Raw genomic sequence first — 20,200 nt, 5'->3', positions numbered from 1 at the left:
CAACAGAACACTGGTCCACAAAAGACCCTCAGAAGGAACTTTAGAACTAAAACTCTCTGAGGAATGGTTTTTCCTTAAGGGAAAAAAAAAAAGGCAAATTCTCCTATGAATTCACAAACAATATAACTACCTTGAAGATTACTATTCTACCCTGTAAGTTAAATAATTTGCTTTCTGAGTGCTTTTTCAGAACATCTTTAGGAAGTGGTAAAGAAAAAGTTATTTTCCTGACTGGCCCCTGACAATGGAGACAAACAGGGAGTCTGCTGTGAGCCAATTAGTGACATGATCTAACCACAATCTCACAGTCCACAGGGAAAGCAGCACCTTCTGAGAGCCAGTAGAGGGACATCTTTCTTATTATAGGATCATAACTTCTGACTTACAAAAACACAATTCACATTACCCAATTTGACTAAGTGCTATTGCAGACAATAATTCCTTCATGTTGGGGTTTTCGGGGATTACTCTTAGCTCTGTGCTCAAGAATAAGTCTTAAGTGTTCAGGGGACTATAAGCAATGCTGGGGATCAAATGGGTGTTGGCTGCATATAAAGGTGGCATCCTACCCCCTATACTACCTCTCTGGCCCCACACAATAAATTTTTTTTTTCCTGAAATCCCCAAAGTATTCCCTAGACGGGCTGCCCACCTCTCCGAAACTCCTGCTGTCGATCCTCCTCATCCAGATCAATGATAACCGGGTGGGAGCGTTTCTTGGTTTTCTTCGGTCTACCTGTGGCAAAGGATTTCTTCAGGGTGAGGAGTCTGTACATTTCGTACCCCATCAAAAGCACCCCACCCTCTGACAACCAATCAGTCATCACTTTAGCACGAGCTGCCATTGTCCTGCAAGAGTAAACAGGAAAAAAGCATTAATGCTCTCTTGGCTTCAACAGAAGAATAAAACATCAAAACATTAATAACATTCAATATTATTATATTATAATAATAAGTACTAAAAATAAAAGCTACAATTTATTATTCAATTTGTTATTTATTTTGGGGGCCTCATAATACAAGTCACTTTTGAATTCAGAATTCCTTATTGTCAAACACTTCATGTAACTACAAGCACAGAATAGATCAGCTGCTTAAGGATTTCCCTAACATTCTAGAGAAATGAATTTACACTGAGGATTGACTGGGTCACTGATGATGGTTAAACAGTAAAATACAGAAAGTCAGTGGTATAATACAACAAAATCCCACATTGGACACATATGTTCATAAGTATAATTCTGTACACTGAAGGTAGAATTCCAATGTGTTTCCATAATAAATATAAATAAATGTAGTAAAAACAAAGACGATATTTTATGTCTCAACTGCCTAGGCTTCTGTGACTAAAAAGCAAAGGACAGCAGTAAAGGAGAAAGAGCAACAGATATTAGAAAGCCTCAAATATCCAACAACTGAGCCATATGTCACTACCTACAGGCAAATAGTATCTAATAGAGCAGGAGACCAACCAACTGTGGGGGATACTCATAGTCTCAATTTGTCCAATATCACAAGAGACAGCTTCTATTGAAAAGAAAGTTGACCTCAGATAGAGTAGAGATGACATAGGGAGAGCAGCATGGAGGTCTTGAGGAACTTCGAAGGTGGTGGGATGCACTAACTTTGGAAAAAGGGAGGGAAGAAGGGAGAGAGGGAGGGAGGGAGGGAGGGAGGGAGGAAGGGAGGAAGGGAGGGAGGGAGGGAGGGAGGGAGGGAGGAAGGGAGGGAGGGAGGGAGGGAGGGAGGGAGGAAGGGAGGAAGGAAGGAAGGAAGGAAGGAAGGAAGGAAGGAAGGAAGGAAGGAAGGAAGGAAGGAAGGAAGGAAGGAAGGAAGGAAGGAAGGAAGGAAGGAAGGAAGGAAGGAAGGAAGGAAGGAAGGAAGGGTGGAAGGAAGGGTGGAAGGAAGGAAGGAAGGAAGGAAGGAAGGAAGGAAGGAAGGAAGGAAGGAAGGAAGGAAGGAAGGAAGGAAGGAAGGAAGGAAGGAAGGAAGGAAGGAAGGAAGGAAGGAAGGAAGGAAGGAAGGAAGGAAGGGTGGAAGGAAGGAAGGGTGGAAGGACGGAAGGGTGGAAGAAAGGAAGGGTGGAAGGACGGAAGGGTGGGTGGAAGGAAGAGTGGAAGGAAGGGTGGAAGGGTGGATTAGGGCTAAAGTGATAGCACAGTGAGTAGGGCACTTGCCTTGGACACCACAAAGCCATATTTAATCCCTTGCACCCCACCTGATCACCTGAGTCTTGTAAGGAGTGGTCCCTGAGTGCAGAGCCAGAGTAAATATTGAGCACTACTGAGTATGGCCCTCAAAATGTTTTAATTTAAAAAACAAAAGAATAAAGAAAGTCTAACTTCTCAAGTATAGCTGGCTTGTTCCAAGATTTAACCATCTGGAAATCAAGTTTAATTTTCGAATCTTTCAAATCTCAGAAGCTGCAGCATCAAAGCTATGTTTAGAAAAGGAGATAGGCTGAGAGTTCATGCTTAGCAAATGGAAGGCTAAGGTTTCATCTCTAACGCCATAGAGTCCCATAGCACTACATAAGTAGTTCTCTTAAACATACCAAGCTTGGCATGCCCCCCCCAAAAGAGACTGATTATGTTTCTAAAAGAGTAATAGTCACTATGTCTGCATTTAGCCAGCTTCAGAGACTCACTTGTTCTCAAAAGAGATGTATACCAATCCGTGAAAAATCTTGGGTACATACACCAGCCATACACCTGAAAGCTGGAAATCTTGTGAAGAGAGAACAAACTAAGTCCCCAGCCTGCCAAATCCATGCTTCCTCTATCCATCACCTATAATCACTGTTTTGCCAATGGCACTACCTCACTACTCATCTATGGTTCTCTACAGTAACACCAATCTGACGAAAACTCCAGGTATGCCAATATTTGAGCTAACTTCACCAGGACTTTTTTGGAGTGGGTGAGGGGCACATGACACACCATGCCCACCCCCACTCCAGGCAACCCTCTTATACTTTCTGGAAGCCCTAGCAGCTGAAACCATGCCCACAAATGTCGTTATGTCTGAACTTGGTCATCTCCAGAGACTCACTTTGTTTTTGAAAGAGATATAAACAAAATAGTGAAAAGGAATGGGTACACCAGCAACACAGCTAAAAACTGGCAATTTTGGGAAAAAGGACAGGCCAAATCCCAGCCTAGCAAAGTCAGGACATCTGCACCCATCACCCACAATGACCGCTTCACTTATGGCACCGCTTCATCATTCATTTAAAATTCTCCTCAGTTACCAATCTAACCAGAACTTCAGGCATGCTGGTGGTATTTAAGCTGACATCAGCAAACCTTTTTTGGAGTAAGTGTGTGCAATCTCCCCCAACCTCATCTTCTTATACTTCCAGAAGCCCTGGCAGCTGAAAATATGCCCCATAATAATTGCATTATTAGCAAAATGCTTGGAATCCCAGAATCCCACAGCCATGACAATTCCAATTTATTTAATATTGTCATACGTGGAGGAACACACCAATTTTGATACCAATGTTATCAGAAACCACATAATGTTCAGGAACAAAGTAAGAAAAAGATAAACTAGCAACACGAATTTACTAAACCTGACTGCTGTAATGACCACACTACAAGATAAAATTTTCACAAATTTTCTTGTTGCTGTACTTTTTTCTTTAATAGTTTTGCTCCCACTTACCTAGAAACAAATGTATTTGGTGAATCATGTCAACTATGTGATACATGATTTATAAATAATTTATATATTTTTGGGGGGGGTCACACCCAGGAGTGCTCAGGGGTTACTCCTGGATCTACGCTTAGAAATCGCTCCTAACAAATTTATATTTAAAAGAAAAGATTAATATATGGCTAGAATGATAGTATAGAGCGGAGTTTGCCTTGCTTCAATTCCCAGCACCACATATGGTCCTCAAGGTCTGCCAGATGCCAGAGGTGATCCTCTAAACACTGTTGGGTATGGTCCAAAAAAAAAAAAAGACTTTAAAATCTCCTTCTATCACCCCAAATTTTATGACATGGGGAAATGTGGTCATGCATTAAGATTTTTGAGAATAAAAAGGCATCCTTAACGATCGAAGCTATAGCATAGTGGGTAGGGCTTTTGCTTTACACACAACTGACCAAGGTTCACTTCCAGGAATCCCATATGGTCCCCACGCCTTCCAGGAGTGATTTCTGAGTGCAGAGCCAGGTGTAATCCCCTGAGTGCTGCTGGGTGTGCCCCTCCCAAAAAACAAACAAACAAAGCATCCTCAAACAGAACACAAAAGATTTCTCAAGATATTCACCCCAACTTTACTAAAAAGAAAGTATAAAAAATGGTTGTTGGGTCAGAGCAATAGTACAGCAGATAGGGTGCTTGCCTTGCATATGGCTAACCCAAGTTCAATCCCCAGAATCCTATATGCTATCCCCAAGCACCGTCAGGAGTAATTTCTCAATGCAGAACCAAGAGTAACCCCTAAGCACTACCAGATGTGGCTAAAAAAGCCCCCTTCACAAAAAAAAAAAAAAAAAAAAAAAAGAGTAGTGCATGGGGCAAAACAATGGTGCAGTGGTAGGGCATTTGCCTTGCATGCAGCTGACCCAGGATGAACCATGGTTCCATCCCCTGGTCTCATATGGTCCCCCAAGCCAAGAGTGATTTCAGAGTGCTTAGTCAGGAGTAACCGAGAGTCACAGTGTATGGCCCACCTCCCCCGCCTCCAAAAAAATAAGTCAAAAGGGTTTTCTTATATATTGCTTTTTTTCTTGAGCCACACCTGCTATTCTCAGGGTTTACTACTGGTTCAGTGTTCTGGAGACACTGATGGCAGGGATCAGGGAAATGATATAGGGTTCCTCAGAACAAAGTGAGGTAAGCTACCTGTAAGATAAGAGTCTTACCTGCTACATTAACTCTCTGGTCCCCAACAAATTGAAAGGATTTGAAAGTACAGGACACATAATTCAAAAAGGTTGTCTTATAAGGACCAGAGAGTTGTACACTGGGCAGGGTGCTTTGCCTTGCACGCAGCATACCTGTGTTTAATCCCCCAGTTCCCTATATATAGTCCCTGGAGCGCACCAAGGGCGATCCCTGAGTATAGTCACGAGTAAACCCTGAGCACCACCAGATGTGGAGGAAAAAAAAAAAAAAGTCTGCCTTATTATCTGAATTCCGGGAAGAAAAGAAAATCTGGAAGGAGGGGCCGGAGATATAGCACAGTGGTGAGGCATTTGCCTTGCATGCAGTCGACCCAGGATGGACTGGTTCGATTCCTGGGATCTCATATGGTCCCCTGAGCCTGCCAGGAGCGATTTCTGAGCGCAGAGCCAGCAGTAACCCCTGAGGGCCTGCCAGGCCTGGCCCAAAAACCAATAAATTAATTAACTGATTGGTTGATTCATTAAAAAAAGAAAAAAATATCAAAGGAAAAGGAAAACCACCTACTTGTGTTCATCATTCAAGATGTGAACTTTAAAGAAACGAGGCTGAACTTCTTCAGGCTTGTTGTCAGCTGGAAGGGCTTCAGGAGCTGGAATCCACATATTGAACTCTGCCAGCCAATTCTGAAGAGTATTAACCTATAAGAAAACCAGTTCAAAAAGGAAGGTTAAGGAGCCAACTGAAAATTGAGCTCTTCAATGTTTTCTGTGTCTGGTGAAGTATAACCCCGAGTTCCTTCGAGTGCCTTTCCAAACACTTACCGGCACAATGGCAAGAACAGTTTTGGCTGGTGTGTGGCGGAAGAGGACGTCAACGAAGGAGATGACCTGCAAAGTTTTCCCCAGACCCATGCTATGGGCCAGGATGCAGCCAAAACCACTACTGGTCTTAAATCTCTCCAGGGACTCAACCAAGTTGTCATACAGGAACCGGATCCCACCAATCTGACAAAGGACAAAGACAAATATTAGGAGGACTGGAGATGACCTGCAAAGTTTTCCCCAGACCCATGCTATGGGCCAGGATGCAGCCAAAACCACTACTGGTCTTAAATCTCTCCAGGGACTCAACCAAGTTGTCATACAGGAACCGGATCCCACCAATCTGACAAAGGACAAAGACAAATATTAGGAGGACTGGCAAAAGGTTAGATAGAGTTCAGTTTTACTCCTTTTGAAATTAGACAGAATTAAATGAACTGACATGATACCAGACAACTGATGTAAACAGCTACAAACATTTCCGTGTATCCTGATCATTCTGTATGAATGATGGTAGTCTTCTGAAGAAAATACAGAAAAAGTCGTCCCCTGGTACAACGGATCCTCTGATAAAACAATCTGTAGAAGTAGGGCTGGGGAGATAACTCAAATGGTAGCTAACATGTCAAGCATGCACAAAGCCTTGAGTTCCATCCTCATAGCCATGAGAACTCACAAAATATGCTGGGGTCAGCCAAATAATATTCACATTTTGGACCAGAGAGAGATAATACAAAAAGTGTCTCATGTTGCATGCCGCCGGCACCACAAATGGTCCCCCTTGCATGACCAAGAGTAAGCTTTCAGTACTGTTTGTTGGGTGTGCCTTCTGCCCCAAACACACAAACATTTTAAATCAAAAATAAAAAAGGGGGCCGGAGCAATAGCACAGAAGGAAGGCATTTGCCTTGCATGTGGCCAACATAGGACAGACCCCAGTTCGAATCCTGGCATCCTATATGGTCCCCCTAGCCTGGCAGGAACGATTTCTAAGTGCAGAGCCAGGAGTAGCCCCTGAACACCGTCAGGTGTGACCCAAAAACCAAAACCAAAACCAAAATAAAAATAAATGAAATAAAAAAGAAGAAGAAAAAGAATGTACAGTGGCAATTCCTAACAATATTCTTCATCATAGCAAGGCCTAGTTTTCTTCTAAGTAGGCTCATTTCATGAAGAATGATTTTTATTTCAGAGATCTTATGTTAGTTATCTGTTACAGAAGAGCCTTACTGTTAGAAATCTCTGCCTTCACTGAACTTTCACTATTTGCTCCTGGCTCTAAGTGATGGTCAATACAAACTGGTCTACTTCCTTCCATCATAAATTCCCTCAAACTTCTAGCTCTGCCACCTCTTCTGGGCCAAAACTCCCTAAGCAAAGCACTTTTCTTCAAAGATCTTAATTTATTTAGCAGATATCACAATAAGAGATTTAAGATTAGGGGGCTGGAGAGATAGCATGGAGGTAAAGCGTTTGCCTTTCATGCAAGAGGTCATCGGTTCGAATCCCAGCGTCCCATATGGTCCCCTGTGCCTGCCAGGAGCAATTTCTGAGCATGGAGCCAGGAGTAACCCCTGAGCACTGCCGGGTGTGACCCAAAAACCACAAAAAAAAAAAAAAAAAAAAAAAAAAAAGAGATTTAAGATTAGTAAGCCAAGAAATTCAGTGCCTTCTACTGGGTAAGAGTAAAACCGAAGACTACTTCCCTTCCTATTCAACAGGAATCCTGAAGCAAACTACCAAAGGTGCCAATTATTTCACAGGCTGCTAACAACTACCAAGAATCTATGTCTTATAATAAAGAGGCTGAAAAGAAAGCAAGAGAAGAGACAGATTTGCCTACCTGATGAGGTTTCACTGCCCGGGCTAACTGTGGGGCTAGGAAGACATTCTCTTCCTCTGGAGGGTGGTTCAGATTGACAAGGACTCGCCCCAGAGCATCACGCTGATTTAGGACGTCATTCACATGGGTACCACCTTTCTCCTCTTCTTCATCCTCCTCACTGACAGACTCACTGCTATCTACAATGTGCAGAGTGTCCTCTTCTCCAGAGCTAAGTTCGATCACCTCTGAGACACATAACAAAAATAAAAAAACAAAAAGAAAGCTTCAGAGAGTGTATTTGTCAACAATTAAATTTAAAAAGAATGAAAACAGAGGACTGGAGAGATAGCATAGCAGTAGGATGTTTGCCTTGCATGCAGGACAAATGGTAGTTTGAATCCCAGCATCCCATATGGTCCCCGTGCCTGCCAGGAACACTGAGCACAGAGCCAGAAGTAACCCCTGAGTGTCGCTGTGTGTGACCCAAAAATAAAATCAATAAATAAATAAAAATAAATACTTTTAAAGTATGGAAACCAATAACTTATCATCATTTACAAATTTATTTTTTATCCTCTCTTTTAGCTTTAAATTAAAGATACTGCAAAACTTACATTTAACATGGTACTCAGGAAAATTTGTCACTGTCAGATCTCAAACTGAAAGAGGAACTTTTTCTTGAACTCTTCTCTATTCAAAGATACAACCAATCTCTCAAGGTGAACACTGAGTCAAGAAGGAAAGATTTGCTCTTACCGTCTCGACTGCTTTTTTCATCCTCACTGCCACTGCTGCTGTCCAAACAAATGATTTCCTGGGTTAACACCCGAGGAGGCAGTTGGGGACCATCACTTGCTCTTAAGACAATTTCCTCTAGGAAAAAATGAGTTAAACTATATTTAATTCAAATATATTTCTCAAAATGACTCACCGTTCATCCTCTTTTGTTGCTTTTATGGAGATTATTCCTTAAAAAATAAATAGAGGCATCTCATAAACTTCAGTCTCCTTTACAAATTTCCTCTTCCACACTGGTTCTTACTTCTTGGTATCCACCTAACTACTAGAAAAGTTCCTAATGCAATGGTCTATTAAAATCCAGAACGTAGGGGAAGGTGAGGACTCTAAGTAAGAGCACTGTGGAGTACATTTTTATTACCTTTATTTTCCTTTTTTAAATGAGACTGTTCGCTTCTCAAGACTTCCCAAGAGGCCAAAATCTTGAGAGAACCCAGATCAGTCTGTAACCAGTGTTACCGAGGAACCCTTCTCCCTCCAGCACAGGGCATTTCCCCACCAACTCCACTTCTTACCAGGAAGGAACTCCAAAGGAACAGTGGGAATAGGAGCTGCATAATCCTTTCTCTGTTGCTCCAAGCGTTTCCTTCTTTCCAATTCTTCTTGTTGTGCTGCTTTGGTAACTGGCTCCAATTGATCCTCACGGAGCAGCTTTCTAAACATTAAAACAAGGACCAGATAAATAGTTCAATGGGCTAGAACACGTTTTGTATGTGGGAGGCCCACGCTGTTCCATGAGATCCACCAAGAATGACCCCCCAAACACCAACAACTCCACAAGAAGCAAGTAGTCCTTTGAATCTGCAATGGCCTGAAAACCACAAATAAATGAATGAATAATAGTGTGGTTCACTTGATATATGGGTAACAGAATGCCAAAATAAAAAGGGAAAGACCACTGAAGATTTCTAAGTGCTGAGATAGGAAGAAGCCCACATTAATCTCACTACACTCATTCAAAGACAACAGGCAATGGAGGTAAAAAGACCTACAAGGTTCCGGCAACTTAATGCTAACATGATTTTTTTTTTTTTTGGTATTTTGGTTTTGGGTCACACCCAATAATGCTCAGGGGTTTCTCCTGGCTATGCACTCAGAAATTGGTCCTGGCTTGGGGACCATATGGGACGCCAGGGATCGAAACAAGGTCCGTCCTGGATCAGCCACACAAAAGGCAAATGCCCTACCACTGCCTATCACTCCAACCCCCAGTATAATTTTGATTTTACTTAATGTCTTGACATTACTTACTTGTCAGCTCATCTCTACATATCACAGATAAAGAGTCAATAAGCTAAAAAGCAGGGGCCAGAGCAGAGGCACAGAGCAGTAAAGCATCTGCCTTGCTGGCGCTATCCTAGGACGGACGCGGTTCAATCCCCTGGCATCCCATAGGGTTCCCCACACCAGGAGCGATTTCTGAGCGCACAGCCAGGAGTAACCCAGATGTCGCTGGGTGTGGTCCCCCCAAAAATAAACTGAAAAGCAGAATTAAAAATATTTATCTTTGGGCTGGTGAGATAGCATGGAGGTAAGGCATTTGCCTTTCATGCAGAAGGTTGGTGGTTCGAATCCCAGCATCCCATATGGTCCCCTGTGCCTGCCAGGGGCGATTTCTGAGCACACAGCCAGGAGTAACCCAGATGTCGCTGGGTGTGGTCCCCCCAAAAATAAACTGAAAAGCAGAATTAAAAATATTTATCTTTGGGCTGGTGAGATAGCATGGAGGTAAGGCGTTTGCCTTTCATGCAGAAGGTTGGTGGTTCGAATCCCAGCATCCCATATGGTCCCCTGTGCCTGCCAGGGGCGATTTCTGAGCGCACAGCCAGGAGTAACCCAGATGTCGCTGGGTGTGGTCCCCCCAAAAATAAACTGAAAAGCAGAATTAAAAATATTTATCTTTGGGCTGGTGAGATAGCATGGAGGTAAGGCGTTTGCCTTTCATGCAGAAGGTTGGTGGTTCGAATCCCAGCATCCCATATGGTCCCCTGTGCCTGCCAGGGGCGATTTCTGAGCGCACAGCCAGGAGTAACCCAGATGTCGCTGGGTGTGGTCCCCCCAAAAATAAACTGAAAAGCAGAATTAAAAATATTTATCTTTGGGCTGGTGAGATAGCATGGAGGTAAGGCGTTTGCCTTTCATGCAGAAGGTTGGTGGTTCGAATCCCAGCATCCCATATGGTCCCCTGTGCCTGCCAGGGGCGATTTCTGAGCGCATAGCCAGGAGTAACCCAGATGTCGCTGGGTGTGGTCCCCCCAAAAATAAACTGAAAAGCAGAATTAAAAATATTTATCTTTGGGCTGGTGAGATAGCATGGAGGTAAGGCGTTTGCCTTTCATGCAGAAGGTTGGTGGTTCGAATCCCAGCATCCCATATGGTCCCCTGTACCTGCCAGGGGCGATTTCTGAGCGTAGAGCCAGGAGTAACCCCTGAGCGCTGCCAGGTGTGACCCAAAAAACAAAAAACAAAAAAAAAAAATGTATCTTTACATGAAAAAGAAAGTACAGATATTCCAATCTGAAAATATTTTCAATTAGTCATTATGTTTTTAGAAAAAAAATAATTTGGGGGGTTCACACCCAGCAGTGCTTAGGGGTTACTTCTTTTTTTGGGGGGCCCACACCCAATGGTGCTCAGGGTTTACTCCTGGCTGTCTGCTCAGAAATAGCTCCTGGCAGGCAGGGGGACCATATGGGACACCAGGATTCGAACCAACCACCTTAGGTCCTGGATCGGCTGCTTGCAAGGCAAACGCCACTGTGCTATTTCTCTGGGCCCTAGGGGTTACTTCTGATTCTGCACTCAGAAGTCGCTCCTGGCAGGCTCAGAGGGCCATATAAGATGCCAGGGTCTATCCTGGGTTGGTTGTGTACAAGGCAAACACTACTGCTGTGCTATCACTCTGGCCCCTAGAGAAAAATTTTAAACTGAGGGTAGGAGAGGAAAAATGTTATCCCGTCAATAGCAAAACTGTTAATTGGTCGAAGGAAACATTGTATGAGACCTGGTTAAGGACATTCACATCTGCTGGATAAAGCCATGCTTAAGACAACAGTTCCCTACAAGGTGAAACTGTGTTCCAAGAAAATAAAATTTCAGCTTCTTTTATCATTAAAAGGAGAAACAAAGAAAGAAAACAGTTTCACAAGGACATCCTAGCAACCTTCAGCTAATTCTCAGGATTTCATTGAGTGGAATACTGCCAGGCAAGTGTCATCCCCAATCTCTCTGCATCACCTGCCAATCCAGGAATCTTTTTATTGTTTGTTTTTGGGGTTTTTTTTTGGGGGGGCACACCCAATGACACTCAGGGGTTACTCCTGGCTATGCACTCAGAAATCACTCCTGGCTTGGGGGACCATATGAGACGCCAGGGGATCGAACCAAGGTCTGTCCTAGGTTAGCACGTACAAGGCAAACAAGCACTTGTATCACTGAGCCCCAATCCAGGAAACTTTAGCTGTATTTTCACTCTTAGAGGCAGCACACAGCTTACACTTTGCCCTTTTGGAGAAAGGATTCTCTTGCTTAAAAAGGTATCCTTATAAAAAATATTAAAATGAAGATATTCCTCTACTTACTCTTCTTAAGTAGAGCATAACTCACCGTATATTTCTCCTCATATGGGAAGGCTTCTGAGCTCTCTTCTTTTTGGAATCCTCGGAGGCTAGATTCTTGGCTTGGGGGTGCCTAAGCTGCTCTGAAGGCTCAGACTGAGATGAGGTAGTTGAAGTGCACCGTGGTGGCCTCTGCCCATCTTCCCCCAGCTGGGAACACTCAGTGCCACACATGTCTTCCAGGGATTGATCTGAAAAAGACAAAGGGAAGAAGGTGCGAGGAACTGATCTTTACTAGAAGGAAAATGAGTTACCATGCCAGACACACTTCAATTTAAATCTCAATTAGTAACATATTAGCTTACCTCTCTCTCTGACTCTCAATGAATTTATCTACAAATGAGAATACCGATGTCTATATTTTGAAGCTGTTTTGAAGACTAAATGTGTGCATGTTTAGAACCAAACCAGGGCCTAAAGGAGGCTCATTACAAAATATATGTTGCAACTATTATTAGAATGAGGATATTTCATGGTCTCAGCTTCCTCAGAAAGGAAAGGACAGGTTATCAAAGCAATTCCAAACAGCATCAACACTGGGGGAAAAGACACCTAATTCAGCCCTTCCTAGAGCTGGGCACTTCCCCAGAAAAGGTCAGACCTAGGTTCAATCGAAAGAGAATGAGCAGGGGCAGGCGAGGTGGTGCTAGAGGTAAGGTGTCTGCCTGGCAAGCGTTAGCTAAGGAAGGACCGCAGTTCGATCCCCCAGCGTCCCGTATGGTCCCCCCAAGCCAGGGGCAATTTCTGAGTGCTTAGCCAGGAGTAACCCCTGAGCATCAAACGGGTGTGGCCTGAAAAACCAAAAAAAAAAAGAAAAAGAAAGAAAAGAAAAAATAATGAGAATGAATAGACATTAACTAATAAAGGAGGAAAGAAAGAACATCTTAAATAAGATATAACACATACAGAAAAGGAATAGGGAATTAAATAAGGTCTCAACTTGAAAAAGTAACACAATTCAATAGTGACTAAAATTAAGTAAAGCAGCAGCAATGGAAGCAAATCAAATGACTTGCATATCTTTTTCCCAGGAAACTTGAAAATGTGTATTTGGGAGTATAGACCCAAATCTTTCATGGATGCTGGCCAGAAGCCAATCTCTATTCCAGGAAGGGCAACTTCCAAGACCTTTCTATCTCCTACTCTACATTCTACTGTCTAGAGTTTGGGTGGGAATAAAAAGCTAATGAGGCCACTATAAAAAGTGGAGTCAAAGTGGTCAGCTGAGTGTAAACAGATGTAAATGTTTCACTCAATTCACATGCGAAGGCCCAGGTGATTCACTCCCCTGCAGTAGCACCAGAATCTCTTGGCTCTCATATTGAAAAAAAGCACTAAGGTTTCAGGTAGATAATCTTTGCCTTTAAAAGGGCAAAGGGAAAAACAAACAAACAACAACGAACAAAAAGTGAAGCAGTAAGGTTTCAGGTAGATAATCTTTGCTTTTAAAAGGGCAAAGAGAAAAACAAACAAACAACAACAAACAAAAAGTGAAGCACCAGACACCAGATATAGAATGTTCATAAAGGGACACTGCTTTACAATGAATAAAACACAAGGCTAAATTATCAGAACCCCCCCCCCCCCCTCAACTACTAGATTCACAAAGAAGCCATTTTATAGAAAGCTTCCCAAAGACACCAAGAATGGAATGCTACATATCCCCAGCGTTCAACTTGGTGTTTTATTAGATTCTTTGGCTTGATACTAACAATGACCTTTGAAGCTCTCCTGGCTTAAAGCCTATTGTTTTGTTTCTATTTCACAAGCAAATTTATTGAGTAACTATTTGGAAAAACAATTGGATGCAAGGTGAGAGTGTAGACAAGTAGGACAGGAGTATAGAGAAAGGTCCTGTATGTCAGGCCAATGAATTTATTAGGTACTGAAAACTTGTTTGCCAACTGTTAAACTTTACTTCTGTCAGCAGAGAGAGCTGATCCTGGGATAAAGGAAGAAAAATACCTGCCCTGCCTCGCTCTGCCCAGTCCTAACCCCCCTTTTGCTCCTCCTTGCACATACTAATATTTTTCTATCATAACAACAAAATTTTTTTTTTGTTTTTGGGCTACAGCTGGCGGTGCTCAGGGGTTACTCCTGGCAGGATCAGGGGACTATGTGATGCCGGGGATGGAACCCAGGTCTATCCCAGGTCTGTCGCATGCAAGGCAAACGCCCTATGGCTGTGCTATCACAATAAATTTACCATCAAGATTTCTTACTTAAAAGATGGGAAAAATCGGGGCTGGAGAGAAAGCATGGAGGTAAGGCGTTCTGCCTTGCATGCAGAAGGACGGTGGTTTGAATCCCGGCACTCAAGCCTGCCAGGAGCAATTTCTGAGCATAGAGCCAGGAGTAACCCCTGAGCACAGAAAAGTGTGGCCCCAAATCCAAATCAAGCAAAAACAAAACAACGACAACAAAAAAAAAATGTGTTTGTTGGACATTGTATGAATGAAAACTCAATCATAAACTTTGTAACTATCACACAGTGATTGAATTAAAAATTTTATTTTATAAAAACCCATGCTGCCTAAATAATACAGATCTAGTTATCTGCTCAAAGAGGAAAAAGCAGCTATGTTAATGTTTTATTTTTTACTGATTGCTTATTTCTTTTTTTTTTTTTTTTTTTTTTTTTTTTGGTTTTTGGGCCACACCCGGCGGTGCTCAGGGGTTACTCCTGGCTGTCTGCTCAGAAATAGCTCCTGGCAGGCATGGGGGACCATATGGGACACCAGGATTCGAACCAAACACCTTTGGTCCTGGACCGGCTGCTTGCAAGGCAAACACCGCTGTGCTATCTCTCCGGGCCCTGATTGCTTATTTCTGATTTCTATAAATTATAATATGTTGAGGCCGGAGAGATAGCACAGTGGTAGGGTGTTTGCCCTGCACGCAGCCAACCCAGGATGGACAGTGGTTCAAATCCCGGCGTCCCATAAGGTCCCCCGAGCTTACCAGGAGCAATTTCTGAGCACAGAGCTAGGAGTAACCCCTGAGCACCACCAGGTGTGACCCCACCCCCAAAACAAAAACAAAAACAAAAATTATAATATGTACCACATCTTAAACTATAATTAATAAAACATATTTCAAAATGATTTAGGTTTCCCCTAACAAATACAATTTTTTATTATCAACTCTTTTGTGTCTTCTGAATATTAAGCCACAGGCATAAGAAAACTTTCAACTTAGAAGGCAAAGTGACAGACATGTGCTTTAACAAAGGAAAATTAGAGTTTGTGTGAACTGAAAAAAAAAAATCAATAATTATTACCATCCCAAGTTTAGAATAACAGGACCAGATCTAGTCATAAATACTTCTGAACTTTCTCCTCCACATGAGCCAGCCATGAGCAGTAATCACTAGAGTTATATAAACATCAATGAACACTTACATAAGCTTCTCAGGGATGAGTTATGAACATCACCACAACAAAAATGACTAAGCAAATGGGCTTTAAATAAAAAAAAAAAAAAAGGTCTGCATTTCATTTAGTGGAATACAAACTTCCAAGACTTATTCCTCAGATATTCCATCTCTTCTTCCTCCTCATTCCCATCTGGATTCCAAGTTTTGTGTATCTCTTAAAGTGATGTGATAGAATATGTATCACAACCTTTGAGATATTTGGGATCAAATGATGTCACTGAATCTGACCACAGCCTGATATCTCACTTTCAGTTTGCAAAAATACATGTTACGAGGGACCACTCCTGATCACTGGAGCCCTGAGCCTTGGTTTGTATCTTTAATTTGTATCTGCCCTACCTAATAAACAAAGTATTGAAATAATCAAGTAAAATACTAGAAAATGCTTATGAGGGTTCCAGAATATAGTTCAACATATGCATCACATGCTCTTGTGCTCTTGGTTCAAACCTCAATAATCCATCACCTCAAAAAAAAAAAAAATCTGAGGTGGAGGTCCAAAGATAGCTCAAAGGACAGCTAAGTGCATATGAGAGTACAGGTTTCCTTAGCAAGGACCACCAGGAGTCATACCTGAGCACTATCATATATAATCTAAACCCTCCCTTGCCCTCTCAAAACAAGTTTGTGGAGCTAGAGATATAAAAGTCAATGGGGCTTGAGTACACTGTCTAATTGCCCAGGATCTCCAGGGGCACCTCCAAATATAGAGCAAAAACATAAAAATTGGGCCAGAGCGATGGCACAGAGGGTAGCACATTTGCAACCAAACAATGTCTAACCTCCAGCATCCCATATGGTCCCCCAAGCCAGCCGGGAGTAACCCCCGAACACTGACGGGTATGGCTCCAAAACTACTACTAATAATAATAATTAAGTAAATAAAAATTCACTTGGACTTTGATAGCTTTGGATTAGAAAGGCTTATTGGGCTGAACACAAAGTTTGCATGTAGGTTCAATCCCTCACATGTACAGTTTCCTAAGCACTGACAGGAGTAACCCCCAAGCACTGATTTACGAGTAACTCCTGAAGCAGCAAGGCAAATGCACTACCGGCTATACTATCACTCTTGCCCCTCCTCTGGCCTTCTCCAGTCCCCACTAAGCACATTCTTAAAAAGTTTGAGGCCCGGGGCCGGGCGGTGGCACTGGAGGTAAGGTGCCTGCCTTGCCTGCGCTAGCCTAGGACGGACCGCGGTTCAATCCCCCGGCGTCCCATATGGTCCCCCAAGAAGCCAGGAGCAACTTCTGAGCACATAGCCAGGAGTAACCCCTGAGCGTCACAGGGTGTGGCCCAAAAAAAAAAAAAAAAAAAAGTTTGAGGCCCGAGGGCCAGAGTGATAGCACAGTAGTAGGGCATTTGCCTTGCACGCGGCCGATTCAGGACGGACCTTGGTTCGATCCCCAGCATCGCATATGGTCCCCTGAGCCAGGAGTGATTTCTGAGCGCATAGCCAGAAGTAAGCCCTGAGTATCACAGGGTGTGTCCCAAAAAGTAAAAAAAGAAGAAAAAGAATAAGTTTGAGGCCCAGAAGATGGTTCAATGACTTAAAGCAAGTTCAAGATCATAAATTCAATATGTATACACTGAAGTGATTAGTATGAATATGAAAGTACTATGAATGTGAGCTATTGTTATCTAACAGGAATAAAACTTTGAATTAAAAGAACTGAAAGTAGGGGCCGGAGAGATAGCATGGAGGTAAGGCATTTGCCTTTCATGCAGAAGGTCATTGGTTCGAATCCCGGCATCCCATATGATCCCCCCGAGCCTGCCAGGAGCGATTTCTGAGCGTGGAGCCAGGAGGAACCCCTGAGCACTGCCGGTGTGACCCAAAAAACAAACAAACAAAAAAAAAGTGACTAAAAGAACTGAAAGTAACAGTGGGTAAGATGTTTGCCCTGCAAAGGACTGACCCAGTATTCTGCCTGAATAAAAAGTCAAGAGTAACCCCTGAGCAACGCTGGGCGTTAACCCCCTCAAAAAAAAATGTATGAAAATTCCAAACTAAACCTGTGAAAATATAAGTGCTATCTAATCTGAGAACTTACGTGATTAAAAAAGAAAAAAAAAGGGGGGGGTTGCACTAAAGGAGATTTAATGGTTAAAAGAACTTGACCAGTAAGCAAAGGTCATCAAGTTCAACCACATGCTACCACATGTGCTAAAGTGATCAAAATAGTCCATTTGTGACCTGTGTTGAGAAAGAGCCCTAAAGATGAGTTAGAGACTTAAAGGCCAAGTCTACAAGTTCAAACCCCAGTGACATCTGCAAGCCAGTGGTAACCTTAATGAGTACTGCTATTAGGAATACTCAGAAAAATGTTTGCCTGAAAGAGTCAAGGGCAAGCTTGAGAGGTTCCTGACAGAAGCACAGTATGAGACACCTTGCAAGGAGAAAAATGATAGGTACCCTAAGTCCATAAAGCCATCTGAGGAACCATGAGAAACAATCAAGAAAGTCTGTCACTATAACTTAGTATGTCTTCCTTTTGTTACTTCTTCTCCTACTACTACTACTACTACTACTACTACTACTTAAAAGAGCTACAAAACTAGTTGGCAGGAGATTCAAACTAAGACAGCAATGTATAGCATATAACACTGTCAGGGAGAAAAAAGTGAAGTGACAATTTGCTCATCAGAAATTAGCAGGATTTAGGGACTGGAGCGACAACACAGCTAGTAGGTTTGTCTTCTACATAGTCAATCCCATATGGTCTCCAAGCACCTCTAAGCACCCCTGAGTGTAGAGTCAGAGTTAAGGCCTGAGTATACCACTCAAGTGTATCACCAAAAAAGGAGAAAGAAAATAAAAATAATGAAAAAAAGAAATGGGGGCCCGGAGAGATAGCACAGCAGCATTTGCCTTGCAAGCAGCCGATCCAGGACCAAAGGTGGTTGGTTCGAATCCCGGTGTCCCATATGGTCCCCCGTGCCTGCCAGGAGCTATTTCTGAGCAGACAGCCAGGAGTAACCCTTGAGCACCGCCGGGTGTGACCCAAAAACCAAAAAAAAAAAAAAAAAAAAAAAAAGAAATGGAACAGTCTAGAGCTTCTAAATAGTAGAAATAAGGAAATATTGATTTCTGAAACACTAAAATAATAAAAACAGAAGATAGTAACATTAGCAAGAAAGGACTGATGTTTATTCTCCACAGAAGTACATTTTCCTAGGATCCTTCACATAGAAGCAATGAAGGCATGTTCAGTTCTACTAAGCTGGTCTGGTCAGAAACAGATAATAAACAATTCCTGGGAAGATAAGTAATTGTACAGTTACTTGTACAAGAGAGCACTTGTCTTTGTACACCACTGACCAGGGTTTGATTCTGGCACTCTATATGGTCCCCCAATCCCCACAAGAAGTGATCCCTGAGCACAGAGCTAGGAATAAGCCCTGAGCACAGGTGGGTGTGGCCCAAAAACAAAAATAAAGAAAACTTCTTAATTCGACTGAAACCTGGTAAATTTCTGAATCCTGTATCACGGAGGACTGGAATTTACTGGCAAACCCTGTAGCTAGCAGGTGACCTACCATGATAAACATCTAATGACACTTTAACAAGCTGGGGGCAGAGGAGGGGGCAAACCAAATGTGCGGGGGTATGTGGATGGGGGGTGTGGATGGGGGTTTATACTGTAAGCTATAGAGGTATAGTTCCCTACCATTGGAAGTAGTCTGCAAATGTCCTCAAGACAGAATGGAATATGCTTTCAGTCTAAGAAGCTCTCCACGAACAATTTCTTTATGTCCTCAGAAGCAGGATGTAGTGTCATTTCAGAAAACTCATAAGCCACTCATGGCTATACTCAAGCTAACCTATAACTACCTGATGGATCCATGTCCCCCAAATACTTGGACAAATATACCGTCCTCTCAAACCTTTGAACCTGCATTAAATCTTTAAGTCTGCATGCCTATCAAAGATGAAATACAAGCTTTAAGTCTTTCAGCTCTAAAGTGAGACATATAGAACAATAATTTATATATCAGTCTACACCTCTTACAATGTATGACATGAAAACTCCAACTAGAAACACACACACGCCAAGAAAAAAAATGTCATTAGAAGGAAGACAGACAAGCTTTTGAGGCCAGAGCAATAGTACAGCAGGGAAGGTGCTTGCTTTGAACATGGCTGACCCAGGTTTCAATGCTCAGCAATATGGTGTCCTGAGCACCGCCAGGATTGATTCCTGAGTGCAGAGCCAGAAGTGAGCCCTGAGCACTCCTTGGGGTGGCCCCAAAACAAACAAATGAAAAAAAACGAGGGGGGGGGGACAAGTTTTCGATTTCTAGAGTCACTCACCATCCAGCAGGTCATCCTCATCATCCCTATCCTGTTCTTCCACTGGCCCCTCCTCCTCCTCCTCCTCCTCTTCCTCTTCTTCCGCATCCTCCAACTCCAAGTCTGGGTCCAGGTCTGGATCGCTCCCTGAGGCAGATTCGTCTGACATGGTTCCCAGAGGTCTTCAGTGGGCATTACCGACTCATGATCCACTGCAGGGGTCCTAGGAGGAAAAGAGGCATCAAAATTACTAAGGGGTGAAGCCCAAGAGATAGCACAGCAGTAGGGCATTTGCCTTGCATGCAGCCAACACGGAGGGAACCGGTTCAATTCCCGGCATCTCATATGGTCCTCCAGCCTGCCAGAGGTAATTTCTGAGTGCAGAGCCAAGAGTAACCCTGAGCGCCAGTGGGTGTGGCCCAACAACCAATCAGTCAACCAATAAATAAAGTTTAAAAAAGGAAATTACTAAGGGTGTGCTTAGGACCAGGAATATTTTTTTGTGTTTTGGGCCACATCTGTAGTGCTCAGGGCTTATTCTTGGCTCTA

The 20,200-nt window shown here is 42.9% G+C and overlaps 1 protein-coding gene across 1 annotated transcript in view; it reads right to left on the bottom strand.

Moving 5' to 3' along the window:
* RAD54L2 (RAD54 like 2) overlaps positions 1-19,820 on the bottom strand; it is a 55,877-nt gene extending 36,057 nt beyond the window's left edge. Inside the window, exons 1-8 of the mRNA XM_049776710.1 lie at positions 19,673-19,820; positions 11,911-12,112; positions 8,820-8,959; positions 8,263-8,379; positions 7,525-7,751; positions 5,682-5,864; positions 5,425-5,558; positions 653-849 (exon numbers count right to left, since the gene is read on the bottom strand). Coding sequence (XP_049632667.1) covers positions 653-849; positions 5,425-5,558; positions 5,682-5,864; positions 7,525-7,751; positions 8,263-8,379; positions 8,820-8,959; positions 11,911-12,112; positions 19,673-19,820 — 1,348 coding nt within the window. The remainder of the gene's footprint in view (positions 1-652; positions 850-5,424; positions 5,559-5,681; positions 5,865-7,524; positions 7,752-8,262; positions 8,380-8,819; positions 8,960-11,910; positions 12,113-19,672) is intronic.
* Between the last annotated feature and the right edge of the window lie 380 nt (positions 19,821-20,200).

This window comes from Suncus etruscus, chromosome 7 (genome assembly GCF_024139225.1).
Source record: "Suncus etruscus isolate mSunEtr1 chromosome 7, mSunEtr1.pri.cur, whole genome shotgun sequence".
Classification (NCBI taxonomy): Eukaryota; Metazoa; Chordata; class Mammalia; order Eulipotyphla; family Soricidae; genus Suncus; species Suncus etruscus.
Note: the sequence above shows the minus strand (reverse complement) of the source record. Positions and strands in the feature narration are given on the sequence as shown.